The 24,620-nt window shown below is 38.4% G+C and overlaps 1 protein-coding gene across 1 annotated transcript in view; it reads right to left on the bottom strand.

Moving 5' to 3' along the window:
- Positions 1 to 24,620, bottom strand: part of KIF5C (kinesin family member 5C) — a 215,883-nt gene that overhangs the window by 49,471 nt on the left and 141,792 nt on the right. The window contains exons 12-15 of the mRNA XM_020984747.1: positions 17,321 to 17,496; positions 13,527 to 13,595; positions 10,679 to 10,885; positions 7,762 to 7,908 (exon numbers count right to left, since the gene is read on the bottom strand). Coding sequence (XP_020840406.1) covers positions 7,762 to 7,908; positions 10,679 to 10,885; positions 13,527 to 13,595; positions 17,321 to 17,496 — 599 coding nt within the window. The remainder of the gene's footprint in view (positions 1 to 7,761; positions 7,909 to 10,678; positions 10,886 to 13,526; positions 13,596 to 17,320; positions 17,497 to 24,620) is intronic.

Below are 24,620 nucleotides of genomic sequence, written 5' to 3'. Positions count from 1 at the left end.
GTCAAGAATATGGCAAAAGAACAAAATAAGTTTCATTTATTTTGCCTGTCCTCTACATACACTTTTGATTTGCTTTTCTTGGAAATATTTCCCTTTTTCTTTTGCTAGGTGACAAAACAATTTTCAAGGTAGGTTCACTGATTCTAGGGAAGAATCAGTCTTTTCTCCTTTTCTTAAAATAAAGATTAAGGGGGGGCGGAGCCAAGATGGCTAAGTGAAAGCAGTGACTTGCTTGAGCTCTCCCCCAAATCCCTCCAAATACCTGTAAAAAATGGTTCTAAACAAATTCTAAAGCAGTAGAAACCACAAAAAGACAGAGTGAAACAAATTTCCAGCCCAAGACAACCTGGATGATTGATCAGAAAGGTACATCATGCCAGGCTAGGAGAAGAGCGAAGTGTGGCATGGGCGGGCAGGCCACTGAGAACCTGGAGCAGGCCTCAGAGGACTAAATCGCAGGCAGTTGTGGAGGTTTCCAGACTCCTCAATTCACGAATGCCAAAGACAACTTAGAAGGTCAGTGGGGAAAAGTCTATTTCTGCAGTGCTGAGAGAGGAACATGGGGTCTCAGTTCCAGTTCCCTGAGAGCGTGGCCCTGGGGGAGCAGCTACCTCCTGAGCTTCCAGCCCACAGAATGAGGGGGAATCCCGTGGCTGATCAGAGGGGGATTACAGGGATCTTCTTCCCAGTGCTGAGGCAGGAATCTCTTCCTTTGCCCATGCTTGGATCTGGGTCACAGTTCTGGGCGGCGCTCCTCGGGTGAGGCAGAGCACTGGAGTGGTGGAGCTTGTACTGACTGTGGACAGGAAACCCTCTTCACAGTTCCAGGACAGAAAGGAGTACTTGTGGTCACTAATAGTCCACAGCACAGGACAGGAAGGGAGTAAACACCTTGCCCCTTATCATACCACCTTGGAAGAACTGAAAATTTACAGGTCCCTACAAGTATCTCTAAAAACAGCTGTACAAACCCCCAAAGCTTGGGACAGTACATTCTCCACATTGGAAGCAGACTCTTACCTTAACAAAGAGTTTAAAACTCAAGTAATTGGCTGGGATCATGAGCAAGCAGCAAAAAGAGTCAGACTATATTATCTTACTTTGGTGACAAAGAAGATCAAAATTACAACCAGAAGAAGACAACAAAGTCAAAGCTCCTACATCCAAAGCCTCCAAGAAAAATATGAATCAGTCCCAGGCCTTGGAAGAGCTCAAAAGGGATGCTGAGAAGCAAGTAAGAGAAACAGAGGAAAAACTGAGAAGAGAAATGAGAGTGATGCAAGAAAATCATGAAAAACAAGTCAACAGCTTGCTAAAGGAGACCCAAAAAAATACTGAAGAAAATAACACCTTAAAAAATAGCCTAACCCAAATGGCAAAAGAGGTCCAAAAAGCCAATGAGGAGAAGAATGCTCTAAAAAGAAAAATTGGCCAAATGGAAAAGGAAATCCAAAAGTTTATTAAAGAAAATGCTTCTTTAAAAATTAGAATAGAGCAATTGGAAGCAGTGACTTTATGAGAAATCAAGACACTGTAAACAAATCCAAAAGAATGAAAAATTAGAAAACAATGTGAAATATCTCATTGGAAAAACAACTGACCTGGAAAATAGATCCAGGAGAGAGAATTTAAAAATTATTGGACTATCTGAAAGCCATGATCAAAAAAAAGCCTAGACATCATCTTTCAAGAAATTATCAAGGAAAACTGCCCTGATATATTAGAACCAGAGGGCAAAATAGAAATTGAAAGAATCCACGATCTCCTCCTGAAAGAGATCCCCAAAGGAAAACTCCTAGGAATATTGTAGCCAAATTCCAGAGTTCCCAGGTCAAGGAGAAAATATTACAAGCTGCCAGAAAGAAACAATTCAAGTACTGTGGAAACACAATCAGGATAACACAAGATTTAGCAGCTTCTACATTAAAGGACCGCAGGGCATGGAATATAATATTCCGGAGGGCAAAGGAGATAGGATTACAACCAAGAATCACCTACCCAGCAAAACTGAGTATAATCCTTCAGGGGAAAAAATGGTCATTCAGTGAAATAGAGGACTTTCAAGCATTCTTGATGAAAAGACCAGAGCTGAATAGAAAATTTGACTTTCAAATACAAGACTCAAGTGGAACATGAAGAGGTAAACAGGAAAGAGAAATCATAAGAGACTTATTAAGGTTGAACTGTTTACATTCCTGCATGGAAAGATATTTATAACTCATGAGACCTTTGTCAGTATGGAGGAAAAAAATTAATGTAAGTAGATAGATAGATAGATAGATAGATAGATAGATAGATAGATAGATAGACAGATAGACAGATAGATAGAGGGCACAGGGTGAGTTGAAGATTAAGGGTCATATCTGGAGAATAAAATTAAGTGATGAGGGAAGATTATACTAGGAGAAGAAGAAAGGGAGAGGTAGAATGGGGTAAACTATCTCACAAAAAAACCAAAAAAGAAAAGGCTCTTACAGTGGAGGGGAAACTGGGGAAGGTGAGAGGGAATGAGTGAATCTTATTCTCATAGGATTTGGCTTAAGGAGGGAATAACATACACATTCAATAGGGTATGGTAATCTGTCTTACCCTACAGGAAAATAGGGGGAGAAGGGGACAAGAGAGAAGGGCAGATTAGGAAAGGGGGTAATCAGAAGCAAATACTTCTGAGGAGGGACAGGGTCAAAAGAAAGAATAGAATAAATGGGAGGGCAGGATAGGAATAAGGGAAAGAGAGTTAGTTTTTCACAACATGTCTACTATGGAAGTGTTTTGCATAACTGCACATGTATAACCTATATTGAGTTGCTTGCCTTTTCAGTGAGGGTGGGTGGGGAGGGAGGAGGGGAGAAAATTTGAAACCTAAAGTTTTAAAAACGTATGTTCAAAAAAAATGTTTTCACATGCTACTGGGAAATAAGAAATACAGGAAATGGAGTACAGAAGTCTATCCTGCCCTATAGGAAAATGGAAGGGGAAGGGGATAAGAGAAGGGGGGGAGAGATAGAAGAGAAGACAGACTAGGGGAAGGGATATTCAGAATGCATGCCATCTTGGGGTGGGGGAAGGGGGGAGATGGCGTGAAAATTGGAACTCAAAATCTTGTGGAAGTAAATATTGAAAATTAAAAATAAATAAATTTATATTTAAAATTTTTTTTCAAATAAAAAAAATAAAGATTAAGTCTGTCTCATCTTGGACTAATGAAGACTCCAACTCACATCACTTTTGTTTTTGTTTGGTAGCAGCCTTCTCCTCATGGCTATATATCCATCGCCAGAAGCCTTGGCATTGAGTAGCATATCAGAAATATAAGTCACAGAGAAAAGCCTCCCATCCATTATCTTCTGGCTTCAAAAGAACCCATATACTGTACTGCTACAGCCACATTAATTCAGTTCAGTCATTTTTCATTTGTGTCCAACTCTTTGTGATCCCATTTGGGGTTTTCTTGGCAGAGATGCTGTTTGCCATTCCATTCTCCAGCTCATTTTTTTAAAATTTTTTTAGGCAATTGCGGTTAAGTGACTTGCCCAGGGTCACACAGCTAGTAAGTATTAAGTGTTTGGTCTGAGGCCAGATTTGAACTCAGAAAGATGAATTTTCTTGACTCCAGGTCTGGTGGTCTATCCACTGTGCCACCTACCTGCCCTATCAAATAACCCTAATCAAATAAGAAAAGCATTTATCCAGTAAGCGAATTTGAAGAAATGCTAAACTTTCTTTCCACAGGAATACTATCCTTTAAAAAAAAGAATCATAATCCTAGGTCAAGACACAGTCATTAAGGACTAAAATGATTAAGATTTGTCAATGACATTAACTAGGGCTGGAAATTCTAGAATCCGCTTTGAATCCTACTGAATAAATTCTCATGGTATGTACTACATATAGCACATAATGTGTTAGTATGCCGAGGATGATTCAAACATAAGTAAGTCATAGTTTCTGATCTCAAAGAGTTTACAAGATCTTAAAGGAAAAAGCCAAGTACACACATAATGATAGTATTAGGTAAGATATGATAAATGCAATGAGAAAAAAATATAAACAAAGTGCTATGAAGGTTCAGAGAGAAGGATCGAGCATATCTGGTTGGGGTCAGGGACAGATTAGGGAAAGCTTAATGGAGAAGATGGTATTTGAATTAGATCCAAAAAATAGGCAGGATATCAACAGGTAAAAAAAAAAAGAGAGAGAGAAAGGTGGAATGGGAAGAGGCAAATATTCTAGGCACAGCCTAGACAATAAAAACCAAGGTAGAGAGGAAGGAGAATATAGAGTGTTTTCAGGGATAAGTTTGGTAGGAAACTTAAGAGCACAAGACAAGGGTAATAGGAAAAAGGCAGAAAAACTAGATGGGAGCTATATTGAGAAGGGCTTTGATTGTCAGGATAAGGATCCTTGGCTTTATCAGAAGAGCAATGGGGAACCAATGAAGGTTTTCGAAGAGTGGATTGATATGATCAGATCTACGCATCAGGAAGAATGACATGGCAATACTATGGGAAGGACAGATTATTTTAGGAACATCAATTTCAAAGTTATTATAGTAGTTGTCCGAGAAAGAAGTCATGAGGGCCCTGAAGTAGGGAGGTAGCAATGAAGATGGAAAGAAAGAGATAGACACAAGGGAATATTGAGGGGTAGAATCAACAAGATTTGACAACTAATTTGACAACTAATTGGATGTGGGAGAGGGGGGAGGGTAAAGAGCAACATCGTAGCAGCATCCAGTTGAGTATTTTTAAATTATTTCAATCATGCTTCAACACCCAGGCACTCCTTGATTTCATTTGCGTTTTACATCAGCTCTATTTTGCAGCTTAACATAATGCCCTTTTTTCATTGACAGCAGAAGGAGCCAACATTCCATAAATCAACTCTGTCTTTAATTTAAAATGACCTTGGTAATTGGCAAAATGTTGGGATTTTGTTTGTCTGAGACCAATAAGTTCTCCCAAAAATTAAATCAAACTTTAAATAACCAAACTTGGATGAAATGGAATTAACTCCTGAATACTCTGAAACGAAGTTTCAGAATCGTTCACAAGCATTTATTAAATGTCTACTTATAAATAGTTATACTGTAAGAGAATACTAGTATTGAAGGGATGTCATCTAGTTCAACATCTCTTCTAGAAAACTCAGCTTTAAAAATACTCATACTGATTTTTTCTATACTATTCAGAAAGTTCATCATTGAAAGAGCCTCTCAGGCATCATTTTTTAATAATTGCTCAAATTGATATAGTATTTTACATACTTAAATCATTTTTACATATGCCATACATAAATTATATACACAAATCATCATTTGAGCCTCAAAACGGCCTTATAGCATAGCTAGCACAAATATTATTATTCCCATTTAAAAGATTGAGAAAATTGAAGTTCTGCAAGGTGACACAACTAAAGGGCAGATCCAGGACTCAAACTCATCCCCTTTTTTACTACAAGTCCAATGGTCTTTTCCTTCCAACTTATATAACCCCTTACTCATAAACTGTCTACCTGTAAGACACAGGAGCATCATGAAAACAATTTAGTAAAAATAAACATTGATATAGGTCAATAGTTAAATAACAGAGATAGATAGGGGAGAGAAAGAGGGGAAAAGAGAGGGGGACAGAGAAGAAGAGGGAGAGAGGAAGTTGGATTTAAGGGTTACTCAACCTCATATAACAGTGAATTTTCACTTTTCAAGCAGTTCTTTGGAAATCATGCAGACAAAAACCCCATGCATGTGTTCTGTGTCTTAAAACTTTATCTCCTTTCTTAAAATTTAAGACCTGATGCTTTCCTGTAAGTCTGGAATTCAAGAGGTAGATAAGTTTTTCCGATGTGACTATAGTCAGTATAATTAATTCTAAGCCCTTAATTCTTCAAAGGCTGATTATCCACATAGCCTCCTGTTGCCTAAATTTATGACATTCTGCCACTTCTTAGCATGCCTACTGGATACTAGGCCTGTCACGAAGAGATAACTCAAATCTATCAGTCACCAGTTCTTGAAACAGGTTTTACAGGAGAGAAGGTTGGTATTTTTACATTTCCATTATTCATTCTATGACCACTCTCCATTTACACAATTTGAAACTATTTGAACTGTTAAGTTAGCTCAGATTTTTACAACATGATGTTGCTGAAGTCAAAGATGGTATTGATAAATCCTCACATAGGCTAGGTAGCTATACTCTGTGTTCTGGCTGTAAACTCATCCTTCCCTTGGACAGTTTGCATTAGCAAATGTGTGCATTATATGAAGTTCCTTTGTTTAAACTATTTCTTAGCTTATAGTTTCTCTCTTCTTCCTCTCCCTCTCCTCTACCCCTTTCTGTTTCTCTTCTTCTTCCTACTCTCCCCAGTGGCTCAAAAGAAACAGGAGATGCACAAATTTAGGAAATCCGCTCCAAATGTTCACATGAACTATTTGTGCCTGACCTGTGGTGGAGTATTCGGAGCTCGTACTGGTCTGATCACCCAGTTGGATACACTGTAACTGGACTCTAGTATAGAGATGTCATTTTGGTCCTCTTCGAGAAGGAAGGGCAACAATCAGCCTTCTCCCTTCCAGTCGCCATAATCGGTCTTTTGGACATTTCTCTACATGTGCATTATTCACAATAGAAGGAGCTCAGAACAAGCTTCTTTCCCATCTTACCACTCTAAAAAGGGAAAAAGTAAGGCTGACAGGGTTTTAGGTATAGAATTAAATGACAACTATTATTTTACAATCCCTTTTTCAGTTTTATATTTGTAAAGATATGCAACATACAAAAATGTTGATATTAGTTGATCTTGGTCAAGTAGAGGATGACAAAAAAAATAAAGAGATGCAACAGAGCAGTGAGACAAATTTCACCCCACCATATTCTCAAAGGAAAACAAATCCCTGTGTAAATAACTGCTAACTTTCATACTCACCCAGCTTTTTTGGGTTTTTTTTCCCCCAAAACTCACTGTATATTCTCCCTAAATGGTGACAAATGTCTTCAGGGAATGGGGACATTTATTTGCTTTAGTACAAACAAGATTTAAATATGCTCACAATCTATTAGATTGTAAGATCTTCGAGGACAGAGATTGTCTTTTTCCTCTTTTTATAATCCCAATGCTAAGAACAGTGCCTGCGATACAGTAAACATTTAGTAAATGTTTATTGACTGACTGGTTCCCAGAACTGAAAATCAAATTCCCCTTTCTTTTCCCAACATATTCCCAACTTCAAAGGATTAGCTCTCTTAGAACATAAGCTCCTTAAGGGCAGGGACTGTTCCATTTTTGTCTCTGTATCTCCAGCACTCAGAACAGTACTTGGTATATGGTAGGCATTTCATAAGAGCTTATCCATTGATGGATTGATTCTTAGCCTGGCAGGGATCTTACAGATGACTGAATCAAAGATTTAGGGCTGAAAGGGACCTTAGAGGCCACTTAATCCAAACTCTTTCATTTCACAGATAAGAAACTGAGGCCCAAAGAGTAAGTGACTTTCCCAGTGTCATATGCATGGTAAATAGGAGAGTCGGGATTCAAAGCTCCAAATCTAACACATTTTTCCACTGTGTAGCCTCACTGGCTTATTTTACCGAGAAGAAAAAATGAAGCCAAAGAAGCCAAATGATTGTCCAAGATTACATAGTCAGAGGTGGAGTTGGGATTTGAATCCATCTTACTACAAATTTAATTGAGTCCTTTCCCCTACACCATGCTGCCATTATAAGAATGGACTCCAAAATAAAGGTTTAGATGGCTTACCGTCTTCACATCATTGGTGCCAATGATGCCACCAATCTCCCCCAGGTCCTTCAGCAGTAAATTCAGGATCTCTGTAGCTCGTTTTTTCTGATGGTTACTCAGCTCCTGCAACTGATTCAATTCTCTTTGTGTAGCAGTCAAGGTAGTCTGGAAAGAATTCACCAACAGTGTTTTTAAAAAAAAAAAAAGACTACTTTTTGGTCCTATGCATAAAATACATGACTTTAGAGAAGATTATAAAGCACTATCCAGAAAAGAGTTCTTTTATTATTAATGGCGGTTATAAAAAATTCAGAAAAATTGGGTTTTTAAGTCAAATATTGGTATTGGTTACATATTCCAAAATAAAATCCTGGGTGTTTCTCAATCTACTCTGTCCAATATACCAGGGGATAATATGAGGGTGGTAGAAGAAGAGAAGAGAAGAAAGAGAGAGAAAATAGAGGAGAAAAGGGAGGAAATAGAAGAGGAAAGGTAGTGAAGGTAGAAAAGAAGAAGAAAGAGAAAGAGAGGGGCTAACTTCAGATTGTTTAGACTCAGGACATTCTAGTTGTTAAAAATGTAAAATACATATTTCTATTTCAACCCACACTCTACTCTCTAAGAGTCCAATCACATCCCTAACCTTTGTCTTCTGAGTGAATCTATTTTCTAGGCAGACTCTCAGATTCCTCCCTCACTTGGGAGATGGAAGTCTTATAGACCTAATAAGTCTCTTAACAATAATAGCTATTAAATTTTTTTAAAAAACCTTTTGCTCATGTGATATACCCACAGAAATACTATCAGGGAAGAATTAATATAGAAATAGTTGGTTAATTTTTTTTCTATTCTTCCCAGAAAAACTAAATTGAATGTAGATCATCTTCGTCACATAACACAAAATCAAAGAAGGAACAGATTCTTTATATGCTAAAAGCTCCATTTTCTTGCCAAAGCACCAAATAGACCAGTTTCTTATCCATCCCTGATACGTACCATCAGAAAGAACCAGTGCTGAAGCACGTGCAGTAATATAAGCTTCTTGAGGGCAGAGAGATTCTAAATTTTTACATTTGTATAGAAGCTAGCATTGTGCCTGGTACATAGTAGATGCTTAAGAATGCTTGTTTATTGACCAGCTCCAAGCAACAACAAAATAGCTATCTTTGGCTTCTGGGTATTTTTCTAATTAACTGAACCTACAAAGAAAGCAGTCCTTCTAGCACCAAAGACACATAAGTTAATACAAAGAAATTTACATAATTCTTCCAAATATATCTCTTACAATACAACACATTTTACTGATTAGACTATGAAAATTACTTGAGAATTAGCTAGTAGCACTTAGCATATGAGTGATAAGGAGTGACAAGAATGTACTATGAAAAATCATTCATCGATACTGAGTAGAAAAAATCATTCTCAATTACTTCTCACTAGCTAAAAATCTAATGGGGCACTAAACACAAGTCTCCTTACAAAAGGGACTGCTGACTATCTCTCCAGCGTTTCCAATACTTCTTTGATTATTTAATAATTCCAAGTTGAGAATACCAAAAAAATTTCCAAAATTTATCTCTGCTATCTTGAGAAAAGTATTATTAGAAAAGTCTCTGCCATCCCAGCTGAGTTTATGAAGTCAATGACATCTCTTGCATCCCCTATGGTGAGCAGATTAAGTGTCACAGCACCATCTGTTAACACACTTTGCCAATCAAGTTTGGATGACTTCCATAAAGCAGACTGGACAAATTTTCATGATGCAGAGGTTCCCAGGGAATCAGTCTGCTGCTGAACCTTGTTTCCTTCTCTCCCCTGCAAACACATTTGCCAAACGGTAAAGGGTAAAAAGCAGCAAGCTACTCCTCAGATAGATAGATATGATGCTTTACTGGAGCTGAGGGTAGACAGACCTCATCACAAATCCTGTTACGCGGAACTGACATCATCTTTTCCAAGACACAGTAAGAAGGAGAAAAAAGTTTAAACAAGTAAACAATAAGCCAAATCAGGCTGAGCAGAATCCTAGAGTAATCAAAATAAAGGTTAAGGCAAGATGTGGGGAGCAGTAGGTTTGAGGAAGTAGAAAGACATTGGGAGGTGAAAAATAACTACAACTCCTCAACTCTGTCATAAGAGTTTAAAGCTTTGTGTCTGTCAGATTTCTGTGAGAGACAACTAACCTGTAAGTGTTGGTAAAGGCCACATCTACAAGTTATTGTCATTCTTGAGAGGAACTAAGAAAATGAATCAAATACTCCAGTGCACAACCATACTCATGTCTCCAACTGCATTACTACATACAATTAGTCAAGACACAACCCATTCTGACATTACTACAGGATGAAACAGAGGGTGTTATTTGTTGTTCAGTTGTGTCCAACTCTTTGTGACCCCATTTGGGGTTTTCTTGGCAAAGAGAATGGAGCGGTTTGCCATTTCCTTCTCCAGCTCATTTTACAGATGAGAAACTGAGATAAACAGGGTTAAGTGACTTGGCCAGGGTCACACAGCTAGTAAATGTCTGAGGCCAGATTTGAACTCAGGAAGATAAGTCTTCCTGACTCCAGGCCTGGCGCTCTTATTTGCTGTGTCATCTAGCTGCCCAAAATGAAGGATGATCTCCCACAAACAATGCTGTAGGGGTTAATGCTGATAAACGAATAGATATTTCAAGGAAATGGATTAGCAAGCTGAGGAATATCTAACTAACTTTGGGTGTAAGCTTAAATGTCTGTCAAGAAAGCTTGCATGAGGTTTGGGGCGGGGGGAAGATACATTCCAGTCTTTCTGTCAGCTGAGACTCTTATCAACGCCCAAAACTTTTAATATCTTTTACTACAAATGCAGAAGAACCACCAAAGTAGATAAGTAAGCCAGAGTACCTCCTCCCCATCCCCCACCCCAGCCCCAGCTCAATAGAAAATGTCCTGACCGTTTTCTGGGTCAGCTCGTCAGTCAGCTGCTCATTAGCTCTGGTCTTGTCCTCCACTTCCTGTGACTTCTGGTCATAATTGACAGCTAGCTCCTCTAGGGCCTGCAGAACCTCTTTCACCTCATCCTTGGCAGCCTCGTTCTCAATCTGGAGACGAGTCAGCTCCTCCTGGATCTTCTCATAATCTCTTCTTGTGGAAGCTAAAAGCTTTAAAAAAAATTTTTTTTAAGTTTTGGAGGATGTAAGGACCAGCTACAAAACAGAATAAGACTAATGTTACTATAAAGTAAGAGCAATGAATTGAGATAATACTCTTTTGTTGGTTTTTTGTTTGTTTTTTTTAGGCAATTGGGGTTAAGTGACTTGCCCAGGGTCACACAGCTAGTAAGTATCAAGTGTTTGGTCTGAGGCCGGATTTGAACTCAAGCACTCCTGACTTCAGGGCCGGTGCTCTGTCCTCTGCACCACCTAGCTGCCCGAGGTAATACTCTTTTGAACCAGGGAAATAAATGTATTTGTACATTTGTGATTAGAAACCTTGTGCAACTACAGAAGGTTGTACAAACTTTTATAAGTGCTCATAAGATGCTGGGTGCTGAAAGCTAAAAATACATAAATAAAAGTGAGTGAATCAACATCAAACCCTTGGCAAAGCAGATTATTCCATTATCCCCATTTGGTAGATGGAATGATTGAGTCAAACTCCATTGGGGCAGGGACTGTGTCTTGTCTAAATGATGAATCAATGCTTTGAACACAGAAATGTTTGTTAAACTGAATGGGGGCGAGGGGAAGAAAACATTATATAGTAATCATTAATAAATGGGGGATCAGAGGTAATAGTTGGGATTAGACTGGATTGCTAAATTAGTGACAAATCTATGTTCCATCCCAAAGGTGGTTGACAGAGACAGAGATGGAGAAACAGAGTTAGAAGTTACAGCTCAAGATGAATGGATGCTAAAGATGATGTGATTTGATTCTTTTCTGTTGAAGCTACAGCATAGTGTTACTTCAGGATGGAATCACACATCAAAAAGCATTTCACTTTGTGGTTAAACTATTCCACGTGTGAAACAAACAATTGGCAAGCAGTGTTTACGGTGCTGTCACAACACCCAAAGTTTTGTTTGTATTAGTTTGGCTCCCCAGAGTGAATAAGCCAACAGAAGGTCTACTAATCAGTGAAAGGGAATTGGGCCACCCTCAGGAGAAAGTTTATCACCGGCACTTGTTATATCAAGTGAATCCTTTCAACAACAGAGAAGCTAAGGAAGAGAGAGACAGGAGAGAGGCAGAGTCATATCTGAGATGCTGCTGACTTTGAACACATTTCAGCCTTGGGAAAGAAACTGATTACAATATAGTTAACCCAAAAGTAGCCCTTATCAAGCAAGACCAGCCACTAAACTGATTGGGAAATTGGTAAAATTAATGCCTTTGAAATTCCAACAAGAAAGGAGTTGAAATTAGGAGGAAGAAATCACCACATAAACATGTGTTAGGTACAAACGAGGCACTGAGGAGAAGGACAGAACCAAAATCACACTTTGTAGGGGCAGTCTATGGAAAATATACTCAGGCGTTATCAGAAGAGGCAAAGAAAGAAGAGATTCTTCAGCACAGGATAGAAAAATACTAATGTTCCTTCTTTTGACCTGCATGACTCTCCTGTTTCTCAAGTGCTTTGGAAAGTAAATATTATATAAATATGTGTTTGGGAAGCATAATCAACCATAACAGCAAAAACTATCAACTAATTCTTTCAAGACAACTTTAAAAACTTAAGCAAGTATTGTTATGTCTGTGCTGGGTTTATTTACCTTTCTATTTTAATCCAGTCATTGCCACACAGGCAGCTCCAGACTACCCAAAGCCTAGATCTCCCGTTAATGTTACTATTCCCTTCTGTCATAATTTGGCTACTTCATAATTAGTAAGTCACTCCACCAGAGCAAGTGTGCAGCTTTTCATTTTGGTGGAAAAGTTACCAGGGGGAAGAAGGTTGAAAGTAAACAGATGGGGGCATTACCTTGGATTTAAATTTACTCATATCTACCTCCATAGAGCAAAATTAAAATTAATTCCTATTTGTATAAAATCATAGTTTAAGTTGGCAAGTGAATAGGAGGTACGGGAGGTGGGGACATGGCACATCTCTACCTTCTGAGGAGGTCAAAACTATCTTTCCACTTTTTAGTGATCCAAAAGTATTCTAGCATGGTACCTTACCTCTCCTTTCCCCTCCTTTAATCTCTTCTCTGGATTAGTGCCAAAGTGTATTGGTGATCATGATCAGTGTTGATATCTGCGAGTAGTTGTAAATGGTGCCCCAAATAAGTGTGGAGGAGTAATAGAAGTACTGTTGGGTGGGAATGAAGAGACAGCCCTTCTTGCCTAGAGTACTAAGATTATCTTACGTGTTCTACCTTCCTCACTTCAAGGACTGACTGTGTCTACTGGGGAGAAGGAAGGAAGGAAGGAAGGAAGGAAGGAAGGAGAGAGGGAAGGAAGAAGAGAGGGAGAGGAAAGGGGAGAGAGAGGAGAGAAAGAAGAAAGAACAAAGAAAAAAGGAAGAAAGGAAGGAAGAAAGAGAGAGAGAGAGAAAGAAAGGAAAAAAGAAAACCCTCAAAGTGTTAAGAATGTCATAGGCTGAGTCATGCCTCATTTAGTAAATTCCACTCAGGCAGGCATCATCATACTGTCCTAAGATTTAAAAAAAAAAAACTCAACCAGAAAGTTCCACGAGAGTCAAGCAAAGGTGCTTTTTAAGTCTTTTGGAAAAGTTGCAATTTGTAGAATTAAACAAAAATTCCAAAAACTTTGAGTTTTATGTTTGTCTCTTTACCTCATCCTGATCCAACATCTGCTGCTTTAATTTTTCAGCCAGCTGGCTCTGCTGGTTAATTTCATCATCCTGAAATGAAACAGCACATTTAATTATTTTTACTAGTGATTCCACTTTTGACACCTAAGTTTCCAGAAAATAGCCACTAAGACATCACCTATAAGCTTGATGATAGATTAAAGAGAAAATTATAATTCTTCTCCCTCCAATGATTATTTCAGAAGATAAAATAATTGGCTCTGTGTTTTTATCTATTTAAAATGCCTCTAAATTCATTTTTCACAATGGATAAAACATCCCTGATATATAATATACTACACAACCCTAAGCCTACTCACCTGGAAATCGCAAAAATACAAAGACAGTAGAACTGAAAGGGACCTTAGGGCCCTTCATGTGATGCATCTTACTATGGCTTATCAGTAAAAGGGAAAATACTTTTTAACCATCTACGCTATTTTGCAAAGATCCCAAATCCTTACCATTTCAATGATAGGAACAGCTGCTGCATATTACTTATAGTGGCTCTACCAGGATGTCTGCTAAAAACCCTCTAGTTTTAAGTCAATTGGAAAACCTAAGACTCACTATTTTAGAAGCTATGGGGAGAGGGGAAGCATCAATTATGAAAAAAGGGACTCCTGGGTTGAAAGACTAGTCAATTTCGAAAATGCTCAACTCAGCAAAGCTCTAGAAACAGGAGACTTGATTGACCCGGCATGAATAATGTACAGACATTATTTGCATTTTGGCTGAGAAATGAGAAACAGCAACAATTTTATAGTTACAGGAAAGGATTTATCTTTGGCAATGAAACATTCCAGTAGAGAAGTAAATTCCATTTACAAGTAAGGAAGAAAAAAAATTGTGAAGGAGCAGACAGCAGAAGTTAATGCTCGGCTGAGGGGGTGGAGGGAGTGATGAGGAGGAGGCAGCTATTGATTTGGTGGTAAGGAATCTTCTCCCTGAGCAAATTCATCATCTTCATTCTCATTTTCTGCCACTAGATGTTGCTGCTGTCAAAGCCTGGACGCTGGCTCTTTAAGCCCTTTGTAACCGGAGTGTAAATTTGTTCCCTCAGCTTTCTCCTGGTAAGCTACCCACCCCCAGATGTGGGTGGAACAGCAGGCATGAGCTGCCTAGCAGCAGGAGATTAACTCTGCATGCTCTGCTATCATTTTCATCATTTCAAATAAAATTTGGAAGCACAGACTTCAAAATGTTGCACAAAACAACCCTTATTCACATTGGCCTTTCTCTGAGAAACAGGAAGAGTTGAGAACGTAAAAATAACGTCCTAGGACCTAACTGGACACTCATCTAGTACCGGTCTACAGCAGAGGATGGTTGGGAATCTGACCTGCCCCAACATGCAGCCTTGTTCTGAAAATGCATGTGATGAGGCAGAAGGGGCTTGTTGTTCTCCTGGGAGTCCCATTTAAGAGCCTGACCTTCAAAGCTGTCAACTAACACGCTATGGCTTTTGATGCAGAAATTGTATTCTAAAATCAGGGTTTGGCTACCCATGCCTTCCATTCCCTGTCCATGGTATTATTTCTAATCTCTCTTTTCCATTAGAAGGTTGCCTTTGAAAGAATAATTCCTCTACAAGCTTTTTTACACCAATAAATCTTCAATTATTTCACAAACCATACAGAAGAGTTCTACCACCCCCAACTCCTACTCCAAATTAGATTTGTGGCATGAATAAGTGCACCAAAAGAAAGCCTCCAAAAATAGTGCTTTTGTTACAAGGATCTGGCACTGATGGTGCCTTGTTTTCTAAATATAGAATGGAGGTAACTAGAGAAGAGGATGTTGTTGTCAATGTTCTTTGGCACCTTGCAGGTGATGCATAAACATCCAACTAAAACAAAAACAGATAACTATGCAGCTATCTGATCGCCATCTCTTCTCCTGGGACCTGGAAGTAACCATGAGGATTGACAAGTGAGAAGACAAAAGCAGGTGGAATTAGCTCTCTTTTTTTTTTTAACACAGAGACGGTAAAGTCAAAGAACTGAAATTATTCCACCTGCTATGGAACAATGCGATTTCTGAAAATTCAATAATTAATTCAAAAAACCAGAAGTGAAACATAAACTACAATTTCAGATTAGCTCTGCACTATAACCCAGAAAAATCTCTTTTATATTTAATATGCAGGTCACTCAAGTCCTATTCTGATGCATCATCATGGCTTCCTCAAAGGCTTTCCTAGAAGAGCATGAGCTTTGGAAGAATCTACCAGACCTAAAAGCCTATAAGTGTGGACCCAGTAATGGACTGTCCACTGAGGACCAGCCCAGCTATGGTCAGAGAGACTTATCACTAGAATGTTGACCCCCTGCTCATTTGTTCTGGCCACAGCACCTCATCGAACTTTCTTTACTATGGCTGGAATCAGAGGGAAATACCTACACCAGAAATCACAAACATTTTAAAGTATCATTTTCTTACGGAAATCATGACATTTACACATGTGATAACAGTCCTTCAGCTCTTCACGAATAGTTTCTGTACAAAAATTCTGTATAGGCAATAAAAAGCAATACCATGTCTAGTCGCTGAAAGATCAATTAATAAAGCTCTCATGGGAATGAAAGTGCATTACAGATGAACTCATAAGGGTCAGCTTATACCCAATTTAATTGCTGTAGTTATGAAATAAACTCAGAAAATAACAAACACAGAAGGATCCTTTAATACAATAGACAATAGGAAAAAAAAGATACTGGATGCTAAGCATTTAACTCAAACAGAGGACATGTAAGATTAATGGCAGTGTTCACATAACAAAGCTGTTTAATGTAAGTCTCAGGAATCCATAGAACAATTCAGGAAGAACTTCAGTAGAATTAAATTGCACCAAAAATATCAGTAACCTTTTCATAAGTGAATTGAAAGGATTCAGAATATATCAAGGACAAAACATCAGCACAGTGTAAAACATCCATTTACTATCCAGTGCTTCTAGGATCCCTACCCTTGCCTTCACTGGGAATGGATAGACATCATTTTCTTCAAGGTCTTTTCTACTCTCTCTCCAATGACTACACTGAAACATGTCTATTTGAGCATCAACTGAGTAGGCATAAAATGTAGGTGTTCCAACTCTGCATGTTTAAACATTCTCAATATAACATGCACCAAAACAACAATTTTCCTAGTGCCAAATGTTTTGGGCTCCCCAGGTTTTCAGACAGCATACTCAAAATGAAATGGCCAAATATTCCTTGGATTAGGGGGCTAGAGATGAGGTAGAATGGCCATCTACCTGCAGAATTCAAAAACAAATTTTGCCTCTGGGAAGTATTACTCTTTACTTCAAAATTAGGTCTAGTGGGAATGTGCATTGGCTCTCCTCCCCAATTCTCACTGTTCTATCTCCATGAAACAACCAGTAAGTACCACACTGGTCAGGCCAAACAACCCAATTAAATTTCATTCTAGCTTATAAATCCACTGGTCTAATTTTTGTACCTCCTAGAATTATGGACTAAGAGTGATGGGGGAGAGACAAGATGGACAGAGTATCAGTTTACCAACTTCTAAGAATTCTATTGAAAAGCCCTACTCAGATGTAGAGGAAGGAATCACTTAAGCCCAGTCTGAATGCTGCACTGCTCACGATGCTTTTTAAACTGGACCCCCCCACCCAATCCCAGATAATAGGTTTCTTTGCTATAAAGAGGAACCATCTAGGATATGTTTGCATGCTGATAATCTTGGCTTCTTGCTTGCTCTGATTATAAATATAGGCCTCCCCTCCAAAGGAATTTTAGCTTCCAAACCTTATCATCCAATTGTCTGTACAAGCAGGTTATCTCCTCATCATACTTCTGCTTCTCCTCTGTGGAGATGCTAGAGACAACAGGGGTCATGTTATCTATGATGGGTGTATTGTCACAGGGCTCCAGATTCTTCTGGTCTTTAGCACTGATCTGTTCATCCTCAGGCACAGCTTCTCCTGTTTAAGAAATAAATCCAAAACCACAACACAAAGGAATACAGTGTGTTAAAGGAAGCTCAATACTCAAGGGAAAAAAATGTAAAACATGTTTTCAGAAATTGTCATTTAGGATCAAGGTGAAAAATAAATATTGATTCCCAAAAATTAGCACAAAATTGAGAACCATATAAGCAATCAACTTCATTATTAAGCTCCTATTATGTGCTAGGCACTGCTTTAGGTACTAAGGATACATGACAAAAATGAAACAGTCCCTCCTTTCAATGAGTTATTCATAATTTCTTCCATTTGGCTAGAAAGGATGCAGCTAATTGTACAAAGCAAGTCTGGTGACAAAAAAGACTACATGACATCAATTCTGCTTTATATAGATCACTCCATCCCTAGACAAACTGACAAGTGAATTCTTTGCCTACATCTTGTCTTGTGTTAAAACGGTTTCAGCAGAACCCTCACCATTTCTCTATTCAGTATGTAGCAAGATTCAATGCAGACTGTGGAGAGATGCTAACTGCTAGCTGTGTGAGTTCTTCATTAAAAGAAACACCCAAATCAAGGGCCAAACAAGATCTATGATTATCAGAAGAGTATAGAATGTGAACCTCCTGATTTTCACTGCCCTAAAGCCTGGAGCAAACCACCTTCATTTATTCCAGAGCCTAAATGCTCAGTAGCCTTTCATCACTTGATACTCAAAAATGTCCCATTTTGACTTTCTTTTTCCCCCCCCTTAGGAAATGTAGCTTTTCTGGTAGAGGAAACAAGAGCCTCAGGCATGATACTTGCCTATAAACTATCTGATAGTCACAGAGAGGCAAATATCTAACCAATTATGGTATATGAATTATGAAATACTATTCTGTCATAAGTAATGATGAAATGGCAGTTTCAGAGAAACATGGGAAGACCTTCATGAACTAATACAGAGTAAAGTGAGCAGAACCCGGAGAACAATTTATACAAAAACATTATAATGAAAAACAACTTTGAAAGACATGAGAGCTCTGAACAATGCAATAACTAATCATGATTCCAAAGGATTTATGATGAAGCATATTACCCACCTCTGGCCAGAGAAATGATGAACTTAAGATGCAAATTTAGCCATATTTTTAGACATTGCCAATGTGGGAATTTGTTTTGCTGACTATGCTGATTATGCTGACTAGGTACAGGGGGGCTTTATTTTTCTTTCTCCCTTCTCCATTGGTGCAGTGGAAGGGGCAAGGGGGAAAAAGAAAGAAAGAAGAAAGGAAGGAAGGAAGGAAGGAAGAGAAAGAGAGAGACAGGAAGGAAGGGAGAGAAAAAAGAGAGAAAGAGAGGAAGAAAGGGAGGGAGGGAGGAACAGGAAAAAGGAAAGAAAGTTATTTATCTCTTTTCAGCAATGCAAGGATCTAAGACAATTCCAAAAGACTCATGACAGAAAATGCTATCCACATCCAGAAAAAAAAAAAACCTATGGAATCTGAATGCAAATTGAAGCATGTTATTTGCTCTCTCTCTCTTTTTTTGTGTTTGTTTCTTCTTTCTTGTGGCTTCTCTCATTAGTTCTAATTCTTCTTTACAACATGACTAATGTGAAAATAGGTTTAATATGAATGTATACATTGAGCCTATATCAATTTACATGCTGTCTTTGGGTGAGGGAGGGGACAAATGGGGGAGAAAATTTGGAACTCAAAATCTTGTGGAAGTGAACTAAAAATATATAAATAAATTAGTTTTTTTTTTAAAAAGAAAGTCATTAAGAAATTTTTTTCTTTTTTTAATGCAGAAAAGAAAGTCCAGAAAGCACAAAGAAGGATAACTTTGAAAGCTACCGGCTGCATATATAGGAGTGTGTGTATGTGTGTGTACATATATACATATATATGTACACACACACACACACACATACAGAGAAAGAGAGAGAGAAAGCTTTACATAAAGAATAACTTCATGTATGGTTCTCTTTTTCCCTACCCTTTTCAGTTCCATGTATATGGAAATGAGGATCCTATTTGATATTTAAGTTTACAACAAAAAATAAATCTTAAGAGAAAATAACCAGCTAATTTTATATATGTGTGTGTGTATATATATGTATATGTACACACACACACACACACACACACACACACACACACATATATATGGAAATTATAGAGAAAGCTTTGGTATTGCTTCCCAGAATGCTAAGAATAATATTTGTTATTTCTGTGAAGGAAGAGAGAAGATGATAACTGTTTAGGGTTTTCCAAAAAGGTAGATATATTGATATAAATTGAAGGACATTAAAAGTGGAATTCTCAAGCTGTCCAAAGGCTAACAGCACTCACACATTGTAAAGAACACACAAAAGAAACTCTAATTAAATCACTTTGCCCAGATAAGTCCTTGAAAGATGTTTTCTGATTGGTTTGAAAAAGAATCATGCACAAACACACAGAGAGACATCTATATCTGTTCCATTCTATGTTTACCATTAAACGTCATTAATTATCATTCTGATAAAATGCACAAACCTCCATATGTGCCATACCCAAGCCCACATAAACAACTATTTATGGAGAGCCCCAGGTGCACTGCCCTCTTCCAGGAAGCATTTTTCAGAAAACACTGAATAAGTGATTTCCCAAGCCCAACATCTCATTAATAATACTGTACATTATGCTTTGAGAAAAACATTAGAATTCTACACTCATTCATTTCAATATACACAAAACACCATGATGAGTTGACCTTGGTGTTTAATATTTCTCTCTCTTATTTGCTAAATGGCAACATGGTACAATCATGACTAAGTGTTGATAAGACTTTCTAGTATTCACATTTTCTTTTTTAGTCCAACGTAATGAGTTAGTTTCTAATGAGTTAGTTTTAATTTTTAGTTCAGTGTTTGAACCCAAAACTAGAATGAACTATAGTGATTTGCTTAACACTGAAGCAATGTTTTTCCAAAAGTACCTAGTGAGCCAGCTTGAATTATAACATATATAGATGCTCTAAAATTACTGACCTCCAAGGTAATCAGAAGAGGCTTTCGATCTGAACCTGATCTGAATCAACGTTTCATTTATGTCAAATGCTTAATTTAAAGTTTTCACCAGAAAACCCAGTCCACAGACTTGATCCTGCCCATTTCATTTAGCCAGTATTTATTAGACTGACAGTATCATAAATATGGAGCTGGAAGGACCATGGGGTTCAAACCCCTAATTTTACAGATGAGGAAACTAAGGCAGAGAAAGGTTGACTAGTTTCCCCATAGTAACATGGGTAGTATCTGAAGGGGGATCTGAAGCTAAGTGTTCAGACTCCAAGTCCAGGACCCTCTTCACTACAGCAAAGGATCCAACTTGGTATAAATCTCCATTCCCAGTGCTGGGGAGGATACATGGATGAATAAGGTTTGGTCCCTGACCTTACTTCCTAATCCAGGCAGGAGGGAAGAGATGCAGAAGAACTACACTTTTGTTTAAAATGTCTCTCTAGAGCCAGACACATCCATGCACCAGAGGAGCAGTAACCACAGTTTTCTCCAGAATTTCACTTACGGTCTCCCTCGTCCTTCAGTTCAAGTTTCTGGAACTTTGGGACCACATTAGCCTAGTAGCCCAAGAATGTGGCATTATCATCCAAGATCAATGTCCATTTATAGTTTGAGGCAAAACTACCAATCTGCATATCTGAACAAGACCACTACATAAAATAGGCTCAGAAAATCCCATACCAGTTCACCTTAACTCTACAGATAGCACAGACAAGAAATCTGAAAGAAACATGTGACAACTTCCTTTCATTTCAAATAGTTCTAAAGGTAGTATTCGAAGTAGGGCAGAGTAACTGCACATTTTGGAAGAAGGCCAGGGCTGGGTGTGAGGGTACCTAACCCAGGAGCCTGATTTCTGCAAACAAATGCCCTCAAAGATGAAAGTTGCTCTTTGGCTACAACTCTCCAGCCAAGGTCTCTCTTTTTTTTATCTTGGGCCCACCTCTAAACATCTCCCGTTACTCCTGATCCAAACAATCAATTCTCTTGCATTACTTTCATACCAATAATCTTTGGAATGGGTTGTGCCACTTCTGCCTAGCCTGGAGTCAGCCTCCTGTGGCTGAAAGTTATTAGTCCTTCCTTCAAAGATGAAATGCACAGAAGCCATTGTTACTTTCATAGGGAGAGAGATATGGAGTGGATCTGTAATTTCATTCATTTAGGGAACTCTCCAGTAAAGAAATTTCCTCTACCTGTTGGGTTCAACACCTTTGCTGCAAATGCAGTAGTGTCAGACTCAAATAGAAACAGATTTCCCTTGGGCACATAATGACTTAGAAAGTCACAAATCAACATTATCCATATTTTACTGTATTTTTATTTATTTTGTTAAATGTTTACCAATTACATTTTAATCTGGTTCTGAGGGCACTGGACAAAGTTTTGCAAGGCAAGGGGCATGGCTAGTTTGACACCTCTGACCCAGAGCACTGATGATTAAGTGACTTTCCCAGCCAGTAAATGAATGTCAGAGGTAGCATTTGAACCCAGATCTACACACTTTCAAGGACAGCTCTGTACCCTCTACACCAGAGGTGTCAAATACAGGGCACATGCAGCCCGCAACCATCTCAAGTTTTAAAATGTAATTGGGAAGTATTTAAAAAAATAAAAACATAATAAAACAAAGATAATGTTAATATGTGGTTTTCTTACTCAATATGCACCCACTTATAGGGATCCCTACGTATGATCTAGTGGTCCTCCTTTCTATTTGAGCTTGCTACCACCACCGTATACCATACTTTCTCTCTTTTCACTTTTATACAGTTAATTTCTGGTCAGGTGACTTGGAGGGAAGAGCATCACATCTTTGTGGTCAGAGCTGAGTAACAAAATTAATATAGGAATATTACTAAGTCTCCCTTTGATTACTTTGTTATGCCATAAAAACAAAAATTTGAGGTTTATAGTGTCTTTCTAGCTTGCTTTGAACAATACCAGCTCTGAACCAAAGCAGCAGCATCTCCCCCACAAAGCTACCTTTTAATAATGAGCTCTTCGGAGCTGCTATTCAGAAGGTCACACAATCAGGATTATTCTTTGTTGCAGCCCATCAGGCAGGGAAGAACAAAGCTGCATCCCACAGGAACAAAAGCAACAAAGAGGATGGCCAGAGCTTGGCTATAGTGCCCAGACATCAGGAAAGAGGCTGGCTTTTCTGAGCCCTGCTGCCCTTCAGAAGAGCCAGGGAATGATTTCCAGAGTTACCCTTGGTAAATAAACTGTCCAGCTCACAAACACATTTGGGGATTGTAAATTCCCAGCACTATGCAAGAGCTGACACCAGGCAATCTGTCTCCATGGCAATCTCACCCATTAATCGAGAAATATTCCCTGCACTGCAGTGGACTGAGTCTCTGGAGAAGGCCCACGAGGCGATTACTGAATAACTGATTGTAACAAGGAAGACAGCTACAAACAGACCAAGAAATACAGCATTGAAAGATGGCGAGTAGGAGAGTGGGGTGGGGGGGAGGAGAGGCAGATTAAGATTAATGTGCATTTCCTGACACACACACCCCCACCTTTAAAAGCAGGTTTCTCATGTCCCAGGGCCTTCTACCTGCTGTCTATAGAAAAAGGAGTTATTAGACTGATAAGTATCTGGACTGGCTAGAATGAGAGGCTTTCACCTGATAGGAAATGTTCACTGCTTTAAATAAGCACCCTGTCCTTTACAGTTGTCAGGTGTAATTACCTGTAAGGTCTAAAAAGACTGTGTGTGTGTGTGTGTGTGTGTGTGTGTGTGTGTGTGTGTGTGTGTACATAGGAGCATTTACTTATATCACACTTAAAAGGTTTGCAGGGAGGTTTTAATTATAAAATGAAAAACCCTAGAGTGAAGAAATAACAATTCTATGAACAAATAGAAAAAAAATCTATTTCATCAGATAATAATGAGAGACTAATCAGGAATTCTCAGCAGAAATATTAGTTAAAATTCTAAAACATATTTTTTTTTAAAAAATCATTAGCCTGCCAGTAATTCATTAAAATTTCACACATGAAACAGCAACTATCTAGTTATCCCTTTCATGATTCAGGTCCCTAGGGACCTATAGAGAAAGTAGAAGGGTAATGTCATCTTCTCTGCAACTCTAGCAGGCTAGACTTGGGGGCCACCTCACTATTTAGACCCCAAAACCACAATAAGATAGGCAAAATAAGTTTTTTCCAGACACAATGGTGGTCCTAATAGTACACAATTTCAACATCCAAGAAGTGAAAAAGAAATATCTATATAGCCAGATGGGAGACAGCAGCTAGTCTACAACAAGTTGCTGTATATATAAATAGAAAGTGAAAATATCTATTGCTTTATTATAATCATTTTGCACATATATAGCATCTTTTTCCCAATGTGCTAAGTACCTTAAGTGATTTAAAAGTCAGCCATAATTTTTTTTTAGAATTACTTTTCTTGTGAACTGGTCATATCATACTTTACATTTCATCTTTTTTATTCACAACCTCTTTGAAAAAGACTGGATAATACACAAATGTCCATTCTGAATGCCACACTTCTTAGCTATTCTCTGCACAGCGGGAAGGGATCCTGAAATACTGACAATCGCCCACTGCAATGCTAATTTCCCAGCGTCATTTCTCAGCACGAATCAGAAGGAAGAGCTATCAGTCTCCCTGGGTTTAATGTTAAAATAGCAATCCTCATTCAGATTAGGAAAGCCTAGCATGTCCACAAATTCCCAAATCTGAAACTATCTAATGGATTTATCTAGCACCCAACACACAGTACAAGGGTGCTGTTCGAGCAGTTTCCAATTGACTTCTGAAACTTATAATTAGCCTGTTCTAGGGGCTGCCTATTTTTGTTGGCTTTTTTGGTTTGTGATGGAATCACTTCTTTGCAAGGCAGCAACAGATGGGGCTAAATTTCTGGCTGGCCTGTTGCTCAACCTAATACTTGAATTATTTATGGGGCCCTGAAGATTCACTGTATGTTATGCAGCTTCTCCTTCCCACTGGCTCCTTAATTGCTAGGCTCTTGATATATTTTGACTCAAGTGCCTGTGAATGGGATGGGGAAAAAAAACAAAAATTCCAAGTCACTATCTTTAGTTAG

The sequence above is a fragment of the Phascolarctos cinereus genome, unplaced genomic scaffold, assembly GCF_003287225.1.
Source record: "Phascolarctos cinereus isolate Bilbo 61053 unplaced genomic scaffold, phaCin_HiC Scaffold_726;HRSCAF=1367, whole genome shotgun sequence".
Classification (NCBI taxonomy): Eukaryota; Metazoa; Chordata; class Mammalia; order Diprotodontia; family Phascolarctidae; genus Phascolarctos; species Phascolarctos cinereus.
This window is presented reverse-complemented; position numbering and strand designations above follow the sequence as displayed.